General features: G+C 45.3%; 1 protein-coding gene across 1 annotated transcript in view; it reads right to left on the bottom strand.

Moving 5' to 3' along the window:
• Nucleotides 1-20,346, bottom strand: part of LOC119384790 (transformation/transcription domain-associated protein-like) — a 946,434-nt gene that overhangs the window by 402,987 nt on the left and 523,101 nt on the right. The window contains 2 exon segments of the mRNA XM_049413130.1: nt 7,021-7,167; nt 14,355-14,477. Coding sequence (XP_049269087.1) covers nt 7,021-7,167; nt 14,355-14,477 — 270 coding nt within the window.

The following is a 20,346-nucleotide window of genomic DNA, read 5'->3' as shown; positions in this document are numbered from 1 at the left end:
CTATGTAACAACGTGGCAGCGGAAGACATCCTTCATATAACGAATTTTCGCCGCCGACAACCTAGGCATTTTGCCCTGGGTTTTGTGATTTTGGCACGAGCAGGAGCCGCATGCATCTTCTGCAGTTGCCCCGCCAATGAGAGCACGAAGCAGTGGCGGCGCGCATGGTGCGCTCGAAGCCCCGGCAACTGCAAGGCGAGAGCGAGTGCTTGTTTTTGCGTGCAGGTGTACGCGAGGCGGGCAGGCGAGGCCTGCACCTCGAGCCAGCTTTCTTGCTGCAGCGAGTGCATGCATGCCCCCCCTCCTCATCCTCATCCAGCCACTCGCGGCTGCCACCACGCTAAGCACGCCGGCTTTCTTTAAAAAAAAAAATCGGCTTTTCAGTTGGCAGCGCCACTCTTCAGTTGTTGCAGTAGTCTCTGAACTGCACTTTGCTAAAGTGACACCAGGTGGCGCCTATAAAAAAACAAAAAGATCCTTGCTTCGTGTCCTTACGCTTAGAGTTCACGCCGCATATGGAGTTCACTCTTCGTTTTCAGCACCGTGTGCGCGTGCGTTGTTTCACTGCACGCACATGGAGCAGCCCCTGACAACGTGCAGCTCTTGAAATTTTTTTAAATGCGGACAACGGTGTTGTCACTACCGAGGAGATGTAAGATTAGGCATTGGTGGAAACTACGCGACCACGGTGACAACAGATCTTCGGAGGTCGATTCGTCACTGTCATCACGTGCTTTGCCGAGGGTTCGTGAGACCGTGGCCTCCAAGATTGGCCCAGAACACGCCATTGCATTGCCGGAGCCAATCTCGGAGGCCACAGCTAGACAACGATGGAGCAGCGTTGTATTGATGTCCTACGAATGTTCAGTATTGCCACCCCTCACAAACAATCAATAGAGCAGACTAACACAGTTTTTTGCCGCTAAATAATTGTTTTAGGTGAGTTCTACCTTCGATTCCCCTTTTGTTTAACTTGTGCATTTCTTTTCAAAATTTTCATGCTGAAACTGGATATAATGAAAATCTGTTTGTAATGAATTTTTTTGGGAATTTGTCACTTTCGTTATATCCAGGTTTAACTGTAATCTATGTTCCTTAAAGAAGTGCAAGTTTGCACCGCAGGCTTTTTCAGTAAGTCTGTACGCCTTTTTAGGGCAAGACTGAACGCCATTGCCTGTATTCTTAGTTCTCCTACAGTCGAACTCCGCTACAACGAACTCCGCTTCAACGAAATTTCCGGTACAACGAAAAATTCTCGGTTCCCCGTCAACAGTCCATAGGAGTCAATGCATAAATATGCTCGCCACAACGAACATTTTTTCTGCTGCCGTTCCGCTTCAACGAAATTTACCATGCCATTCTGGGCTCAAAAATTTAATTTACTGTGCAAAAAACACAATCTCGGACATTTTGATGCATTTTAGAACATAAAAATACGAATTCAAAGTCTAAATCGCGTGTTGGCACCTCCAGAAACCGCCGCTGTTGATTGAGTATGGGGGCCGCCATTCCTTGATGGCGACGGCGATCGGACTGCCCTGCTTTCGCAACTGGTTTGAGTTGCTTCTTAGTCGCAGACAATCCGAAGCCAAAGCTCAGTGCATTCGGAACGATTCCTTTCCCGATGCTTTTCCAATGCTTTTCATGCTTTTCGCGCTTCGCTAGTGGTCAAAGCGACGGTACGTATGCGTTATCAATGCGAGCAGCCCTGGGGTGCAGTCGCGGAACGATGCCTTTTCCAATGCCTATGTTTTTCGTGCTTTTCGCGCTTGGCCAGTGCGACCGGTGGTCGGAGCAACAATTCGTCCACGTTATCAACGGGATCAGCCAGCCACGAGTGGTGGATAAGAATAGCATAGAATAAGGCGTAAGTCATCGCTCCGCGATAGCACGCCTGCATCTCGCCGTTGCCGGCGAATAGCTTGTGTTAGCGTATTAGTGCAACTGTGCAGTTTGTGTTGCGCGCCCGTGCCTCTGTTTGGTTCGTTCGCGGAAGCCGCGAACGTTGTTTCTGCGTGCTTTTCAACGTGGCGTCGCTATGCATATACGAGAATCGCGTCATGACGCTGCTGGGGACGCAAAGGAAGCAGCAGACACTTTTTGAATTTTGGAAATAAAGGTTTCTCTGTTCTACTAGCTCAGGTCAGCCATATTTTTTTCGATTTCACTACAACGAAATGTTCGCTTCAACGAACATTTTTCCGAGCACCGTCAATTTCGTTGTAGCGGGGTTTGACTGTATTATATGACGCCCGGATTATACGACGGTTTTGCGTGGTTCCCTGAAAGTTGTATAATTGGAGTTCCACTATATATTTGACCGCACGTAACAACCTGTAAAAGTGGTTTCAGTGGATATTGAAGGTCCTATGCTGTGAAACCCCCTATTCAGGGGAAATCCGCACTGCCGCGAAGCCAAACATTAAGGTTAAATGTACATACAGTAAAAGCTCATTAATTCGACTCTTGTTAATTCGGAAAATCGGTTAATTCAGACACGTCATCTCGTCCCTGTAAATATACGCATCACTCTATGAGACTGGGCGCTCGTTATTTCGGAGAGATTTGACCGCAAATCGGATAATTCGGCGACTTTCGGGCCGCTGGCAAGGCTTGAAAACGAAAAAAGAACAATTCGGAACAAAAGTGAAGCTCAAACGCAGCATCGCCATGGACATCAATTATCGACTTGGCTTGGATTGAGACTGGTTGAACGCCTTTTTTTCGCGTGTGGGTATGGTGGCTGTGGGTTTTGTTGCTTTGTTCCCGTTGGTGTGCTGCATCGTTGACCGCCGATTTATTGAGGAACGTTTCAGTACGGCTCCTTTAGCTTGATCGTTGCTGGTGCTTTTGTGCTGACTTCTCGTGTGACCGCACTCTCCGCCGATGGCAACGCCGGCGAAGCGGCCCAAGTACGAGGCCAAGGACTTCACCACCAAAGTAGAAATTTTGCGTGCTCTGAATAATGGGCTCTCCCGACACGAAGTGATGAAGAGTGATGAAAGGGGATCCTTGTATCGGCGGCAAAAGAAGCAAGGAACGAGTAACCGTACTTTTAGCCGCCAATGTGACGGGAACAGAGTGCTTGCCGCTTCTCGTTATTGAAAAGGTTCAAAAGCCACGCTGCTTTAAGAACATCAACAATCTTCCCGTGGATTACCGTGCCAACCAAAAAGCGGGGATGACGGGTGAAACTTTTGTGGACACTGCAGACAGCATGCGAGCTGCTGAGCACCTTGCAGGGCTCGGAAAAATTGTGTCCGCGCGAATATCTGCTCGAAAACAGACAAGCATCCGCAATTACTTTGTTAAGTAAAGGTATGTTGAAAAAACTCGTGCATTTATTGTGTTTATTTCGACCATTCGATAATTCGGACATTCGGTTAATTCGGACATTTTTTCCGGTCCCTAGAAATCCGAATTAACGAGCTTTTACTGTATTACCGTCACAGCGATGAAATATTTTTGAATTTTAAAAACTTGGTATATGGGCTTATATGTGCTAAGTATAGTCTACTTAAAAAGGTAACATATTTTACTGCTTATAACTTACACCAACGCCTCCATTTTTTTTTTCAATGCCAGTGCAAACACTCACTGCTTAATGGAAACCGTTGGTCTGCCTTAGTTCAGGGAATTGTCGTGGTGTGATGCCACATAAAGGGCAGTGTTGTACACGTTTCCGAAAAATAAAGCAGATAAATACGTTACTCGTTACGCTAAGAAAAAAGGAATGCCTTACCACTAGGGGTGTGCGAATATTCGAACTTTCGAATATTTTTCTAATAGTGTTTGCTATTCGATTCGATTCGCAATGAAGTTTTACTATTTGAAGTATTCAAACTTCTGAAAAATAAATTTAACAGTTAAATAAATTTAACCAGGAGGCATACTTTCATTAATGAGATGACCTTTAAAAAACACAGGCAAATACTCGAATTGGGGCCCCAACACTCACGAGCTCGGCAGGGCAGGGGCTTTTGCAGGGCATTTACTGCAAGAGCAATCACAAACCCGGATGTGATGGTGGACGTACATTACGAAAAAGCTCTTCTGGATCAAGATACATGGATAAGCAATATTTGAGGAAATGCGTTCCCACCATTCACGTGCTCTTCCATGAACGTGAAGCACGGAAAATTCGATATCTATGGCTAGCTTTCGCAGATTTTTTTCCGCGATGTCCAGAAACAGAGGTGACAGACATTTTAGCAGCACGCGTGTAGTTATTATTGAACATTGCTTTAATTACGTGCCGTGCGACGCCTGAAACAAGCTATTAGCAGTGTTTCTGGAACAGGCGACGTCCGCCGATGAATCGCCAAAACACTTCCTCGCTACCGAATGGCCTAGGCGTCCCGAGCCTCTGCAGAAGATGCGCTTTGCCGTCGAGCCGACTTGCACTACGGAAGCTGCGTCGGCACCGAGCATGGCGTAAGGGGTTACTCAGGACGCTCGCGCGAGTGCTTTTTATTCAGCGGAATGATTCTTGGTGTGTGGTTGTGACTTGCCGGCTCCGAGATCAAGCTGCACGTTTTGACGAGCCGGTGGTGCGATTGCCAGTGATAGACGCCCCCAAACCCAAGACTCTGGCGCAGTTTGGCGTAATTTAAGTTGATTTTATCAGGATGGCGCAGCAAATCCAATTTGGCGCACTTTGGCGCAGTTGGCGCAGGAGTGCAATCACTGCAATGGACAAAGAAAGCATCAGCTTCATCCAACTTGACTTGCTCTGGAAAGTCTCCACAACATCAGCTGACCAGCACAAAATTACGTGAATTTCATGTGTTCATTGGCAATTCATTACACAGTCGAACCACGATATCAGTGGCACAGCCAGAAATTTTTTTCGTTTTCAGGGTGTGGGGAGGGGGGATTCGGACACACTTTATATATGTTCATGTGTGCATTTGTATGTGTCCATGTATATTACACATGCTAAATTGAAAAATTTCGAGCCTCCCAAATCACCCCCTAGCTACACCAGTGCTTGATATAACGAATCCGCATATAACAAATTATCTGATATAAGGAAGTTACTAAAGAATGGACTTAACATGAATACAGTGCTGCGAATACAATTATATAACCAATTCTTGGATATAACAAAGCCATCTTGGTGTCAGATGCAACATTGTTATACTGAGGTTGGACTGTGTGTTACCGTATTTATTCGAATATATGTCGATCATTTTTTCCCGAAAATGTTGCCCCTAATCAGCTATTGACCTATATTCATGACCAAAGAATCTCGACCTACATTCGCAATCAAAGTGACCAAAAGCACGGTGCTTATGGCGTCCAACTGCTGCGCCCGCTGTTCTTCAAGCAGTTTTTGCTCTATGCGCACATTAGATATACCATAAAATCTGGAATAAGGACCGTAACCGCCCCCCTTTTCCTACTAAGTAACTAAGAAAAAAAAACGTAACCAACGGGTCGGTGCTCGAGCCGACGTTTCGACAAGTAGACTTGTCTTCTTCAAGGCTGGAACTGAAATCAGTTTGAGCCTTAAAGAAGACAAGTCCACTTGTCGAAACGTCAGCTCGAGCACCCACCCTCTATTTCAGTTCCAGCCTTGAAGAAGACAAGTCCACTTGTCGAAATGTCGGCTCGAGCACCCACCCTCTGTTTACGGATTTTTTTCATCGCAAACTTCCACCTGCCAATTCCTGTCGTTTTTAAGAAAAAAAAAAGTTATTCATGCAATAGCAGCACACCACCTTTTCAAAGCCTCCGTGAAATGCAGCCGCTCCGCCAAACCGAAAGCTGCTGGACCGCGGCGGCAATTGAAAGCCGCCATGCCGCTTTGGAAAGGAAAAAAAAGACGGAGAGACATCGGCGCACGGAGGTGCATAGGCGCATTAAAAAAATTCCACGTATTCCCGAAGCGTGGCAGCACATTCCAAGCAAGAGAAATGATCGAAGAAGGCGCGCGTTTCAAGCCAACCACTCCACGGGCGCGCTCGGCTGCGCAAGCAATAGCCGGCGCGCCGTTTTGCGACGCATAAAAAAAGCAACAACGAAGAAACATCGGCACATGAAAAAAATTCCACATATTCCCAAAGCGTGGCAGCACATGCAAAGCAAGAGAAGTGATCGAAAAAGGCGCGCACTTTAAACCAGCTGCACCGCGAACGCACCCGGATGGACAAGCGATAGCCGGCGTGCCGTATTGGGGCGCAAAAAAGAAATATAACGAAGAAACATCGGCGCATGAAAAAAATTCCACGTATTCCCAAAGCGTGGCAGCACATGCAAAGCAAGAGAAATGATCGAAAAAGGCGCGCACTTTAAACCAGCTGCACCGTGAACGCGCCCGGATGGACAAGCGATAGCCGGCGTGCCGTATTGGGGCGCAAAAAAGAAATATAACGAAGAAACATCGGCACATGAAAAAAAATTCCACGTATTTCCTAAGTGTGGCAGCACAGGCCAATCAAGAGAAATGATCGAAAAAAGCGCGTTTTAAAAATAAACACTATGCCATACATGTACGATGAAAACCCTTTGGTACCAGGAAGCCTGTGCTGTACATGTACGGCAAAAAACCTCAAGGGGTTAATAAACCCGTGTTTGTTGACATCCTGCCTCGAGTGCCTTTTCTGTGCTGTGCCGAAGAGTCGACGAACCCGGCCGTAGCGTCTTTTGTTTGCTACAGCAGTGGAGAATGTTGCGTCCCTTCCCAGTCGCCTCGTAGGGAAAGCGTCTCGCAAACCTATCTCCACAGCGTGGAAGGACTTGCCAGCGGAAATTATCGTGAGTGGCTTTAAAAAGTGCTCCATTTCCAACACACTCGATGGCAGCGAGGACGACATCATTTGGGATGCCGAGGATGCCTGTGAAGAATCCGACGAGAACCTTCCTTGTACATCTGATGTACAAGGAAAGGGGGGGGGGGGGAGTCCGGGCCCCTAAGGCCCCCATCCCTGGCTATGGGCCTGCCACACACAGTGTCCTCGATACAGAGAACCTTTGCAAAAGCGCATCAGATTGAGCAGAGAGAGGCCACACACATACCACAGTCATGAGGAGCTTGTCAAACCAGGCCAGCTTGAGCTCCGAGTTGGGCCACACGTCCGGCTTGAGAGCCGTCTTGAGAAGCGCTACGCACCGCCGAGACAGTACTTCCCCTTGTGACCCAATGTTTGTCGACGACTCGTTCACCTGCACGTTCAGCCACACTCACCATGCGCTCGCGTCTCTCACAAATACATAATTATTACACCTTGGACATTGGGCATAATTATGTGGGTATTTTGAAAAACAGCAGCAAACCTGCCACGTACATATTCTTATGTTGAGGCCACACTAGAGCACTGCACAGGCTGTGATTCTCGAGAAAAAACCCGAGACCCAATAAAAAGTTTCGTCTACCCGGCCCGGCCCGGCCCGGCCCGACAGGGGCCTGAACCAGTAGTCTAGGTGGTGTTGCCCAAAAATGGAATCAACAGCATAGTGCTTTAAGTGGCAAATATCTCGCTTTCACTGGCGCGTTTCGCTAACAATTATATCTTAACCTACGGTAATTGCTTGTAAAAAGGTGCTCACAGTATAAACAGCTGCGCAGATGTACTAGGTCCAATGAATGTTCGTTTGGCAGTGGTATACTGTACCTATTTTTGCTGAAAATGGAATGGGTATCATCAACAGCGTTTTGTAGCGGATACTGTAGCAAGGATAGTGATTTGCAGCTGATCAGCTTCGATAGGGAGCACAATAAAAGCAGAGGAGACAGAGAACACAGTGCTATCTTCGCTTTGTTTTTATTGCGCTCTCTATTGAAATTTAAACATGCTCTAACAAGAAAAACCAATAATGTAATAATATTACTTGGGGTTTTGCGTGCCAAAAGCACGATATGATCATGAGAGACGCTGTAGTGGAGGGCTCTGGAAATTTCGACTATCTGGTGTTCTTTAACGTGCACCTAAATCTAAGTATACGGGCCTCAAACATTTTCACCTCCATCGAAAATGCAGCCGCCGCAGCCAGGATTCGATCCCGCGACCTTCGGGTCGGCAGCCGAACACCGTAACCGCTATACCACCGCGGCGGACAACGAGAAAAACCGATGGTGCACCCTTCTGGATATTTTGCCACAGCAAGAGAAATAGAGGAAGAAAGCCAAATATATTACCTTGTTGTAAATACACTAACCTAGAAAGGAAAAACAACAAACCGCATGCATCACGTGTACTTTTAGAAATAAGCAGCCGAAGGGAAGAAAAAAGAAATTTGTCATAGCATTAACATTGCTGTGGCATATTTTATAGTTTTTTTCACATGTCAATGTACAAAAAATCAAATTATCAAGAGATTCTGCCTTTAAGCACGCCACGTGCTGTTGCATAACATGTACTAAAACGCTAAAGTTTCTTGCACTGCTTGCACTGGCCGAAGGAGCACACATGTCTTGCGAAATGTGAAGGCGTCAGCAGTCGTTGTTCTTAACTTCCACTACTGGATCAAATTTAGGATGTCTTTGAAGACCTCTGCCAAATGAACATAGCTGTCCAGTTCATCTCTTCATTTCTCTCGTTCTCGAATGTGGTCCCACTCTTCAATTTCATTTATAAAATTCCTCTTTGAGGCAGTTTTCCTAGCAGTTTTCAGCACTGTATGTTATACCTGGTTTGCGCTGTGCTCTTTTTTTCCATAATGTAATGGTGTGTGCCTTCCTAATGATGTGCATTGGCAGAAGGTTGACATTGGAGTACGCGGGTAGGACTGGCGGACGAAGCGATAGGAAACTATTTTTGGGGTTCATCCCAGTTTGGTAATAAAGGCGTGAATAAGCTTCTTGTCGCTTACCTATTGGATGCATATGGTTCGAGATAAAGGGACATCACGCGCCACGGAATTCGTAATGGTCTTTTTTCAAGCAAGATATTTCGTCAAGTGAATATGCTTTGCCCCGCACCTTCTTTAATGGACCTATGCTATTCCTGCACATTCCAACGCTGTTGCGGCAGTATCACCATGTAGCTCTCGCACTATATAGTGCAAGGGTATCAAACAAGCTGCCCGCGGCCTGCATATGACTGTCTTCGACTCATTTTCTTTTATTTTGTTTAAAAGAACATTGTTATGCTACACAGGCATGACAGATTTAAAGCATTTTTTTCGTGAGGCACCCCATGCGGCCATGTGCTGATCCATAACCGTGACACAAAACTATAATTCAGAGTCGGCGTCCAGATTTTAGTCATTTTGGAGTTAGGTATCGATATGTTGTTGGAATCCTGCCGCCAAATACCCTTCAGTGATGACCCATATATGAGATATAGGAAAGGTCTCCTTTGAAATGGCAACGTTAGCTGACATTTGGTTACATGTATAAACTTACTATATTACATTTATTACTGCTACTACAAAATAACATTTGTGATATAAAATAATAAATGCAAACAAACCACAGGATAGCGAGATGTTAATGCTGTAAGAGCCTTGCCTATTTACTTTTAGCTCGCTCATTTCAGATATATGAAGTAGCTCCATATGCAAGAAGCAAAAGAGGTTCAGTACTTGCCCTTCATAAAGCTTCTCCAAATAGCTTGCCCGACATAAAAAAAAGCATTTTTTTCCAAGATAAAATGTGAAACATACATGTATCGACAACGTATGTGGAACAAACTAAAAGGGACACGAAAGAAAAAAATAATTTTTCTACGATCAATAAGGTACTCTTTTACAATTCCAAAATCGTCAGTCTCACCACAACAGGACTTTTGGTAAGCAAGAAAACATGCAAAAAGCAAATGCGGCTGGCGACGCCACCTTGAAATTCGCGCACCAGATGCCATGACGTCATAGATTCTGACAGTCTATTGGGGCGTAGAGAGTTCCTAATCGGCAAAAATGAAGTACACTGATGTCTGATGGGGCCACATACTTAACCTACCAAGTTTCAGGAAATTTTGTAGAGCCAATGTCCCCAAAATACCACAAATACAGTTTGAAATTCGTGACACACGCGCGGAGATTTCAGCACGGAAATTAAAAATGGAAATTCGCCCTTGATTTCCTCCTCTAGTCATAAACTTATGATGGTGAAAAGAATGATATTCGAGTTCTCAGAGTACACTTTATCAGTCTAAACTGATTCAGTGTTTTAATTTAGTGTCCCTTTAAAAACTGAGCAAAGCCGAAGCCCAGCCTGACCAGAACCTGCCACCTCAAACCCGGGCCCAACCCTAAGCCTGGAGCATCAGGCGCAAGCCCGGCCCGTGCCCGCCGTGAAAACTACTTTACCCGGCCTGGCCTTGGTTTTCGGGTGGGCCTGAGCCCATAAGTGCTCTAGGGCACACCAAAATAATGGCAGTCAACCATATTTGAGATAAAGTAGAGCTAAACCTCGATATATGTAAAAACCTTCAGTATAATGAGAACAGACAATAATGCCAAAGAAAGTTTACGGGATGTGAGTTGTAGTAATTATGATATAAATGTGAAGAAAGTAAAGTGGACGAAAAGATAACTTGCCAGCGGCAGGGACCAAACCTTCGGTGTTCGAACAACACGTCCAATGCTCTATCAATTGAGCTACGGTGGCAGTCATCCCCCGGCCACTTTGTTGCGTATATCTGTGCATTTAAACCTGGAAATATTAGTCAGTGCCGATCGCAGTCGTGGCGGCGAACGTCGAACTCTCTTTTTCTGCCAGTTGGGGTCCCGCAGCACGTGATCATTTTACGAGCTGGCCGCTGACCAATAATCCCTCGCATACTACCTGAAGGCATCAAGTCTGCCAGAAGACCCTCACAATTAATGAACCAAAGAAGGGGAATTTAAGTGCTCGTTTTTTCTTGGTTAGACCAAATGTTAACCCATATACGCCAAAACTTCGAAAAAATGAGAAAACATAATTTTTTTTCACGAAAAGTGTACTTCTACGCTCAAAAGAAAGCACAAGTTCTTTATTTACTGCCAGGTAAACGCAACACTGTTTTTCAAGCCGTCCTATACATATAGGACACTGGGCATTAGGGGTGCTATATGCGGGTGTGGTAAGCCTTGAATCATTTAACGTGCACCCCGACATTGCACGTCTTCCTCTACATGACACCTTTCATACAAAGCACGCGTTTCCCGGAGAAAACAGTCGGCATTTCACGTGCACGCCTTCCTCTCCATGACATCTTTCACACAAAGCACGTGTTTGCTGGGAGAAAGCAGTCGGCACGCGGCAGCATGAAAAGCAAGCAACGTCTAGGCTTGCACACGTTGAGAATAAGGCCTGCTTGATGTGCTGTAGGTGGCGCTAGTCATCAGCTAAAGAAGTAGTGATGTTAGAGTGCATCAAAGAAGCGTGCTGTATGTAGGACACTGGGCATATATATGGGTTAATGAGATCTAACAGACAGTAATGCCAAGGAAAGTATATGGGATGTTTAACGTTTATATCATAATTACTACAAATTATTTGGTGAGAATACATGAATACTGGAGCGTTTAACATGCTTCCTGGAGCAATAACAAACGTCTACAACAAAGAAGGTGCAAGCCACAAATCTGATGACCCACCCCTTTAAACTCTACTTTGGATACATGGTCACCACTGCATGATGTATTTACCATACCTGTTTCCTAGCAACGCCTAAACCTGGTAAGGAGGCAATTAATGTCAAGCACTGATGTTGGCCAGCAACAGACCTAGGATCAATTTTTCCACATGCTGTGTGGCATCAAAATGGACACTGCCTGTGCCACAAGCTGACCTAGCAAACACGAATGCAGTCTTTCTGCTACAAACTTCTCACACATCACACATACAGCAGTACAGATAGATGCGAACTTCGCAACACTTTCTACGCTTACACCTGCTATCATCAAGAATGCTGCACTAACAACCTGCATAAAAACTTGCATAGACTTGCCACTTGTTCCTTATTAGAACAACTGACATTTGTGTTGACAAGCAGACTGTTCTCTTGATCAATGGTCATTCAAGAAAAAGCGGTGGTGTAGACGTTACAGGACAATTGGACTCTCCAGAATGATGAAAAACACTGAGTTGATGACGCTATATGTAGTTTAATGGTGCAAGGGCCATTTGATGACCAAAGAGCACCGGGACATGATAACGAATGTGGACAATGTTTAGGTTAAGTGGCTGTATAGGGGTCTAAAATTCTGTGCACTAAAGGCGGGTAAAACATATAAGTATTAGAATCATGAGAGTGACTTGTAATGTGTGCTGTGAGGATCAATGACAAGTGGTCGTGATAATAAAACTGGTGATATGGCATCAGCACGAATGCCTCGTCAATGCCCTCGAGTCTAAGGGCAATGAGGCAGGCACTTTCTTTAATGTAACCACCACAGCAGCGACCGATCAGGGAGGCAGTGATCACGGAGGCAGTGCAAAGCGACGATGTTGTGGTATCACGTCATCACGTGACGTCACAAGTTTTGGCGAAGCAAAGATGGCTGAAGCAGAGGTGAAACGAGCCAGCCGTCTCCGTCGCACGGAGGGTGCACGCGATAACATCAGCCCGCATGCGAGGCCTGTTGTCGATCGCCTATTAGAGAGGAAACGTCCCGAGTGTCTTTTGTAAGGAACATGAAGGGATGCCAGGAAAGGGGAGGAGGGGGTTGCGACGCTCGAAGAGCGCAGTCGCTGGCGCGTGCGCTATCTCGAGCGCTATCTAACGCTTGCTTCACGTTATGAGAACTGACAGCATGAAAAGCACTTCGGTCCCTAGAGCGGTCATTTTCCCTAAAAGCAATGTTTTGTTCACGAGATCAGATCCAAAAGTGTTCGCTGCTAGCCTTACTTCGCATAACAATTCAATTTCTTGGTATCGCATTCACTGCTTCGCCAACTGCTTTTTCTTTTTGAAACGTCAGCTACTGACCATGAAAACCGAGGGGCGGACGAGTAACATGGTGTAGCCGCTTCACAGTGGGCGTTCCGACGCCAGGGCCGTCAGCGACGAGCCCGCTACTGACAGCTGTGAATTGCGGCTGTGCCGACCAGGAGGCATGCTTTTATTATTAAGATGACATTAAAAAGAGCAATAAAAAAATTCGAACAGGGACCCTAGCACTCACGAGCCCGAAAGAGCAGGACCTTTTGGGGGGTATTTATTGCAAGAGCGATTACAAACCCGGATGGGCCGGTGGAAGGAATTACGAAAAAGCTCTTCTGGATGCTCTTCCATGGACGCGAAGCACGGAAATTCGATATTGTTTTATATATCCACTGCAAGCGTTCCCAGATTTCATTCTGCAATGTCCAGAAAGACAAGGGAGATATTTAGCACCACGCGTGTAGTTATTATTGAACATTGCTTTAATTATGTGCCATGGTGCCACGCGACGCTTGAAACGAGCTACTGGCAGCGTTTCTACAAGAAACGATATCCGCCGATGAATCGCCGCCACTCTTTCGCGCTACCGATTGGCCTAGACGTCGCGAGCCTCAGCGGAGAACGCGTTTTGCCGTCGAGACAACTTGCACAACAGAAGCTGCGTCGGCACCGTTCATGGTATCGTGGCTTACTCGGGGCGCACGCGCAAGTGCCATTTATTCAGTGGAATAATTCTTGCTCTGTCGTTGTGACTCTGGCGACACCAAGGCGAGGCTGCACATGTTTTTACGCGCCGGCGGTGCGATAGCCGTTGATAGATGCCCCCAAACCTGAGACTCTGGCGCAGTTTGGCGCAATTTTCGTCGATATTATCAGGCTGGCGCAGTAAATCCAATTTAGCGCACTTTGGCGCAGTTGGCGCAGAAGTGGAATCACTGCATAATGGATGGATTGAAGAGCCTCCTTTTAAGTTTTTAAAACCTGTTGGCTGGAGTGTATTCAACTTCTATGTGTGTATGGTATGACTCTTTATATTTTGTTGTATCTCGGTGGCCAGAAGTTTGAAGTATGTAAAGTTTGAGATCGTCGAAGTAGTGACCTGTGATAATAAAATGCTGTGCCACTGCTCTTGGTAATTTATTTGCCGTGCCTACGCGATGCCCGTTTATTCTAACATTAACAAGCTATCCTGTTTTGCTAATGTATTGTGCGACAATATGAGCATCATGTAGATGATGTTTGAACTAGTGCAGGTAAAACCATATCTTCTTGAAAAAAAAAAGAAAAAGAAAGAAATAAAGGGAAAAACGATCATGAACTTATTTCTTAAATGAAAGGTGATGGCTTCAGAGGTGCTTCCACTCCTGTCATCATCATATACAGCCTTTAGTTTATCACTTTTGTTAGTTCAAGCTTTGTTTAATTTGAACTCAGCAGGCAACCCTGTGAGATTCAAATTAACAAGCTTTTACTGTAAAGTGATTTTGCTGTACCCATAGGTCGCTGAAATCATAACCTTTAGGATGTGGTGCCACTCACCTGGCATGCCATGCGCAGGAGGAAGTTGACCAGGGCGTCAGCGTGGTGCTTCTCAATGGGACGATCTGGCCGCGGGGCCGTTTGCCGTGCTCGGCCACTTTGGTCTAGGAGGCGTCGGCTCTCCTGCAGACAGGTTGTGAGGGGAACACATAAACCTTTTTAATGGAGAGAGGGCGCATCTCCTTTCTCGGCTGTTGTACGGAAATACAGAGGCTGACATCACTGCCTCAGCAGTGCATTCTTTAGGGGTGATGCATATTTACAGCAGTCCACAGGGGGATTATGGCCTTGCCCAAGAAGCCCTTGTTGAAAAGGTGCCTAACTCAGGGTTTCGGTCATGTTGCATATGTGCTGGGTCTTACCACTACTGGCAGCTATTAATACATGTGAAAGATTCTTCTTCTTAAACTAGAAACTTGTTGGTCTGCTACAATCCAAGACTGACCTCCTTGACCTTGCATTGCATCACTCAACGAGAAGCTAGTCAGCACTTGCCTCTGATCAAGAAAGCAAAGACCCCTGAGACTACTTGTACATTGTCACTTTTTTTTTGGTTCAAAGGGAAGTGGAAGCAACTTTTAATAGCAGCAGGATTTGACTTTCGGTAGAATGCAAGAGATAACCTGTGAAATATGTTACATTTTAAAATTTACAATAGTTAGAGCATATAAGCTGGTACAATGAGCTTTTAAACTTAAAGAACAATAAATTGATGTGAGGGTACTTTGTTTGCACTGCGGATTTCCCCTGGATAGGTGTATTCACTGAATAGCACCCCTACAAAGCAGTGAAATCACCTTTACAGGATGTCACATGTGGTTTATATATGTCTGTTCGTTCATTTCGAATACGAAAATTTAGAAAAATTTAAATTAGTTTCAAAGCAAACTTGAATACTGTAATATTCGTTCAAATATTCGAACTGCTCAAATATTTGCATGAACCTAGTGTTCGCATGTAAACGATGCATTACTGTACAAATATCTCTGCCGACACGCAGCATAAGCTGCCACAAGAAGCCGATCGTTGTTAGTTATGTGCAGCATGTCACAGCGTTGCCAATTAACACTTTCGTGACCGCAGAAAAATCGGTTGTTTTTGGCTAGTCCAGGAAATATTTTTTTCCTGCCACAAAATATACTTGATGCTAAAGTGTAGGGTATCAAACGATAGAGGAAGAATTGGTCTTTTCAAAAGTATTAATTTCAAACAACGGATTTATTTCGAATATAATAAAAAAAAATACCAAACAAAGAAAATGCATCAAAAAGAAAGAACGATTCATAAAAACATCAATCCTACTCTGCAAAGGTTCAACATTAAAAAAAATCGAAATGTACATTTTGAACGCACAGCCCTCAAAGAATAATAGTGGAAATATAAGCTCTGTAAGTACAAAGATTATTTACATAAATACAAGAATATAGGCATTAGTGCCTATCATGCCACCGCGCGATGCAGGTTCTCGACGCGGTGAAACAAAGGCTGGCTGCGCATGTTTCGGGAAAAAAATTTTTTTTTTCTCTTCAACTTTCCTAGCATAGTCTGCAGTTCTGGTATTTTTCAATTTTCCTGTGTATTTGTTGAAATGAACAGTGTAGCCTGTTCCAAGTCTGCAAAAATCCGTAATTGTACACTCATTTGACCTCTTTCTCGCTCATATACTGCCGAATACCATACCGACCTTCGTATTTCACCATTTTTTCATCCACTGAAAAGTTCCGACGGGGTTAAAAGATAGTGTAGAAAAATCGTTCATGTGTTGCAATAGAGAAGACACATGGTGAAGATTTTCGTGGGATGCGACGGTCGTCTTCTTCAGATCAGAGACACTCAAGAAGCCCTGAACCTTTTCCGTGGCATCACTGACAGTAGACGAAGGCCTGGAAATACGTGTCCTCGACCCCAACACCAATGCAAGCGTGGGACTTGAACGATTACCATGTACACATGGAGTGAGACGAACTTGCTCATCTTCTCTTCAGTAACCTCCCTCCATGGATCCATCCCTCTGACTGTATGTTGGCTTTTCGAAAGTATGTATCCACGCATACTTATCTGTGTGGTTGCATATCTCTCTGACGACTTCTGCGGTAAAAAACGTGAAGATGCCGCTGCGCAGCACATCGGAGCGTTGGGTCAAAGTCCGCTCCGCGCCGTCTTCGCAAAGAGAACTGCGCTCTTTCTGCAGCCGGCGCCAAATGCTCCCGCCCGAATGAAGTTAACACCTTGCAGATAACAGCTGTTATTTTAAGAACGCACCAGATACATTTACATCGACGCGCGGCAGCGATAAAACGACCCGAGGAGAAGACGAAACTTACCGGCGGATAGCTGCTGATGTTCCGGGGAGGTTTGATGCACTTTTGCCGTCCGTACTGAAGCCTGGCGAATCAAAGTCATCTTCAGTGTCTGTGGTGCTACCATCATCCAGAGATTCCCACTCATATTAATCGGAATCTATCGAAATTCGCCGTTTCTGTAGAGCACCCGCGAGCGGCGTCGACACGAAGTCTGAAATAACGAGCGCTCACCTACCCGACTGCGAACGAGCTTTAAAAATCTCCCCGCGGTGGAAAAAACAAACTCGCAAACAAAACTGATAAAAAATATGTTATTTTATGCCTTGTATTGCGTTAGCTGTCCAGAACCGCTCAGAAAGTGCCAAAACTTGATCTTGAAGTCATCGATAACATACTATCGATGGGAATAGGTGCGGTCACGAAAGTGTTAAGCTGATGGCGTCACTACCGGGGCACTCACTGTGCCGTAAGCATGCCATTTGTCATGAAAGTGTTCATTATGCCCACTCCGTTCCTGAATGCACAGGGTCACGGCAATGGTGAGCTCTTTTCGTTCGTGAAGGCAACATGTCCATGGGGCATGCTTAGTGGTCTCACACAAAGAGACATGAACGGCAGCACGGTGCATTTGGGTTGCCGCCTATTAAAAGCGTGTAGCATATGCTTACACCTGTGCTAGGCCACATGCACTACTATTTAGCTGAAGATGTTCATCATAAAGGGATGTCAGTGATTAAGTTGTACTGGCGCGTTTGCCGCCTGCACACCTCAGTAAATTTCCAGGGCTTATCTACGAAGATTTTTGGTCTGCTTTGCTCCGTACGACCTAGGCATTGCGGCAAAGCTGACTTTTGGACACTGGATCAAACCTACGAGATGACAGACGCGGCAGAGGTGCAGGTTTTAATGTCACTTCGAGCCTGCAATTTGGGCAGAAAGTCCGAAAAATCAGACAATGAAGAGTTTCAGCGTCCAAAATTTCAGACGTTTTTATTGAGTGACGTCTATGGGGCTTGTGACATTTTGTTGCAAGTTCAGGATGATTTCGTGCGCGAATGAGCTGTGTGCTGTGGGAGAGCACGCGCGCCCATTTCCTTTCCTTAAGGCTGGCGCAATCGCGAACTGACGGCGGGTGCCAAGAGACCACTAGGAGAAGAGCACCGTCGCCCTTTCCGGACAACCCCTTCTTTCCCGCCGCTCCTCGCGCCAATCCTCGCATCCCGGCTCGCAGGAAAGGGAACTCGCCTTGCGAGGGAAACCCTCGCGTGGGGAGGGACACGGGAGGTGAATAAAACAACCGAGCAGACAGGGAGACGGCCTCTCTTGCTCTGCTGACCTGCGAGGTACCACCTCACCACCCCAAGATCCGCGAGCCGAACATCGACCGAAGGTGTAAGCGTTACCCTTTGTTTTCTACTAGAGTGGACTATCCCTCTACGCGACATTTACGCGTTATTGCTAGAGTAGCAATAAAGTGTTGTTTGTTGTTCTAGCCTGTTGCCTCATTCGCCCGAACCCGTCGTAGCTGCGATGACTCGCGCTACGGGAAGGGGACGTTGACACGGTACGACTATTTGCGGCTGGGACCGGAGCTAGGCTTCTGCACCAGCCGTGCGTAGAGCGGACCCCTTCAGTGCATTGCATTTGTTCTTTTGTGAGGTGCACTTGGTGATGTGCCACTGTTACTATGAACGCTCATATGAAGGGAAACTTATTTTTAAGGTGGAAAGTTGGGCTAGCTGGTAACGTGAATAATAGGACATGTTTACTAGCGAAACTTATTTTGCACGCTGAAGATACTGCGTCACATTCTTTGTGCTCGAGGCCCGTGACTGTGAGTGTCACAAACAAAGGGAGGAGATGTTCAGGTCCATGTCGACCAGGAGAAGTTTCCACAAAAGAAGTTTCCAGATCTTGAAGAATATCCAGATCTTGAAGACGAGCTTGTCGACTGTCTGTAGCTACTCCACGTAGACCGAGCTTGTCTGGGTAATAGCCCTGAGATATTCCCGTGATCGAGTCGTAACCAGAAGTGATTTTACAGCCAGGAAAACTGTATCACAGAAGAAAATGAACTGACAGGAGAATAAATTTCTCATTCTAAGAAGGTGCGCTGTACCTGTCTTTCTCTCTTTTGCTAATCATCAACCTAGGGGCCCGCAAGTTTATTCTTCTTTTGCATCCAGGAATACTAGGTGGGCATTAGATTCAAACAAAAAAGGTGATTTTTTTTTCTCGGGCAGTAGTGGGGAGTCGTTGTACGATGCGGGGTCTGCGCAAAATTTTGATGTGTAATCAAGGTTTTCAATACATTACTTCTATGGGGGTTTTGCCAGGACCAAACCAATTCATCGTAAAATGCGGGTCGCCGCAAAACCGGGGGACGTATAATCAAGGTTCCAGAATACTTACAAAGTTTATAGGCACAGTAGCAAACTTTCAGTAAACATTTTTCCCTGAAAAACACTAATACCTAATTATACAAAAACTTTAGAGACAGAATGGGACACAATAGTGGTTCAGCTGGAGACAATGTTGTTCTTTCTTTGCAGAACTGTGCAGAGCTACAAGCTACAATCCCTGTTGAAATAGTTCAAAAGACAAAGAATGAAGACACTGCGGTTGTCCTCATTTGGTATTTCTGTACCAAGCACCCAAGTACAGTAATACCTCGTTAACTCGATGTAGTGAAACTGGAAAATATTTCAAACAGAGTTTTAAGATAGCCGAAACTCCACGTTATCAATGGGATCCACCAGCTTAGGGGGGATGTGGGGATCGTTTGTAACTTTTTAGTTACTTGGTCTAGGTTGATGAAATTTGGCACAAACACTAGAAATCATATTAAAAAAATAAATTCAAATTTTGACAAAGATATCTTTACCAGTTTTTATCTTATAAAAATTCACAAGTTCCTTCCTTGTGGAAAGCCTGGCGCAGTGATGAAACATGCTAGGAGGCTGAAACTACTTTGTATACTTGCTCACATAGTGTTTGTACTTAATGACTATTTTAGATTTCTTTTTTTCAGCCCTAATAATTTTCTGTGGAAGATTACATGCAATTGCCCTTGTCTCAGATAATCGTGTCATGCAGTAATTATGAAATCAGAAAATAATCAAAGCCTCAACAAAAATTCGAAGAGTGTGTTGAAGTATACCAAAGTCTATGGATTACAGTAAAACAAACAGCATAAAAATCGGTCTAGCCATAGTTGTGCAATCCTTTCCACAAGCGAAGTGGCAGGCACAAAACACTATTTTGAGAAAATGGACAACAAAGTTTTGGTTGCAGTTGACCCTATGCTAAAGTGAGCCAGGACAGTACCTAATAATTGGTGTCCTTGCCAGAAGGCAATCTTTTGGGCCTCTACTTCTTAATTTGGCCTGATTTAGGAAGTTTATTACCCTCTATCATTTACCGCAGACGCTTTTGTGCAGCCCCCTGGGACGCTAGTGCACGAGGCTGCAAGTAAACATTTGGACAGGTTGGACTGTATCGCTACTTTTGCGGCCACGGAACGTGTTGCCAGGCGGCATAAAATGGTGGTGTATTAGTTTAGTTAACTGCAGACATATCTACTAGCGCGAAAAACACACAAAGGACGAGGTAAAGATGGCAGACAGGACGCAGCGCTGAATTTCAACTGATCATTTACTTTCACAGGAAACAGGAAATCACAAGCTGCG

The sequence above is a fragment of the Rhipicephalus sanguineus genome, chromosome 3, assembly GCF_013339695.2.
Source record: "Rhipicephalus sanguineus isolate Rsan-2018 chromosome 3, BIME_Rsan_1.4, whole genome shotgun sequence".
Taxonomy (NCBI): domain Eukaryota; kingdom Metazoa; phylum Arthropoda; class Arachnida; order Ixodida; family Ixodidae; genus Rhipicephalus; species Rhipicephalus sanguineus.
Note: the sequence above shows the minus strand (reverse complement) of the source record. Positions and strands in the feature narration are given on the sequence as shown.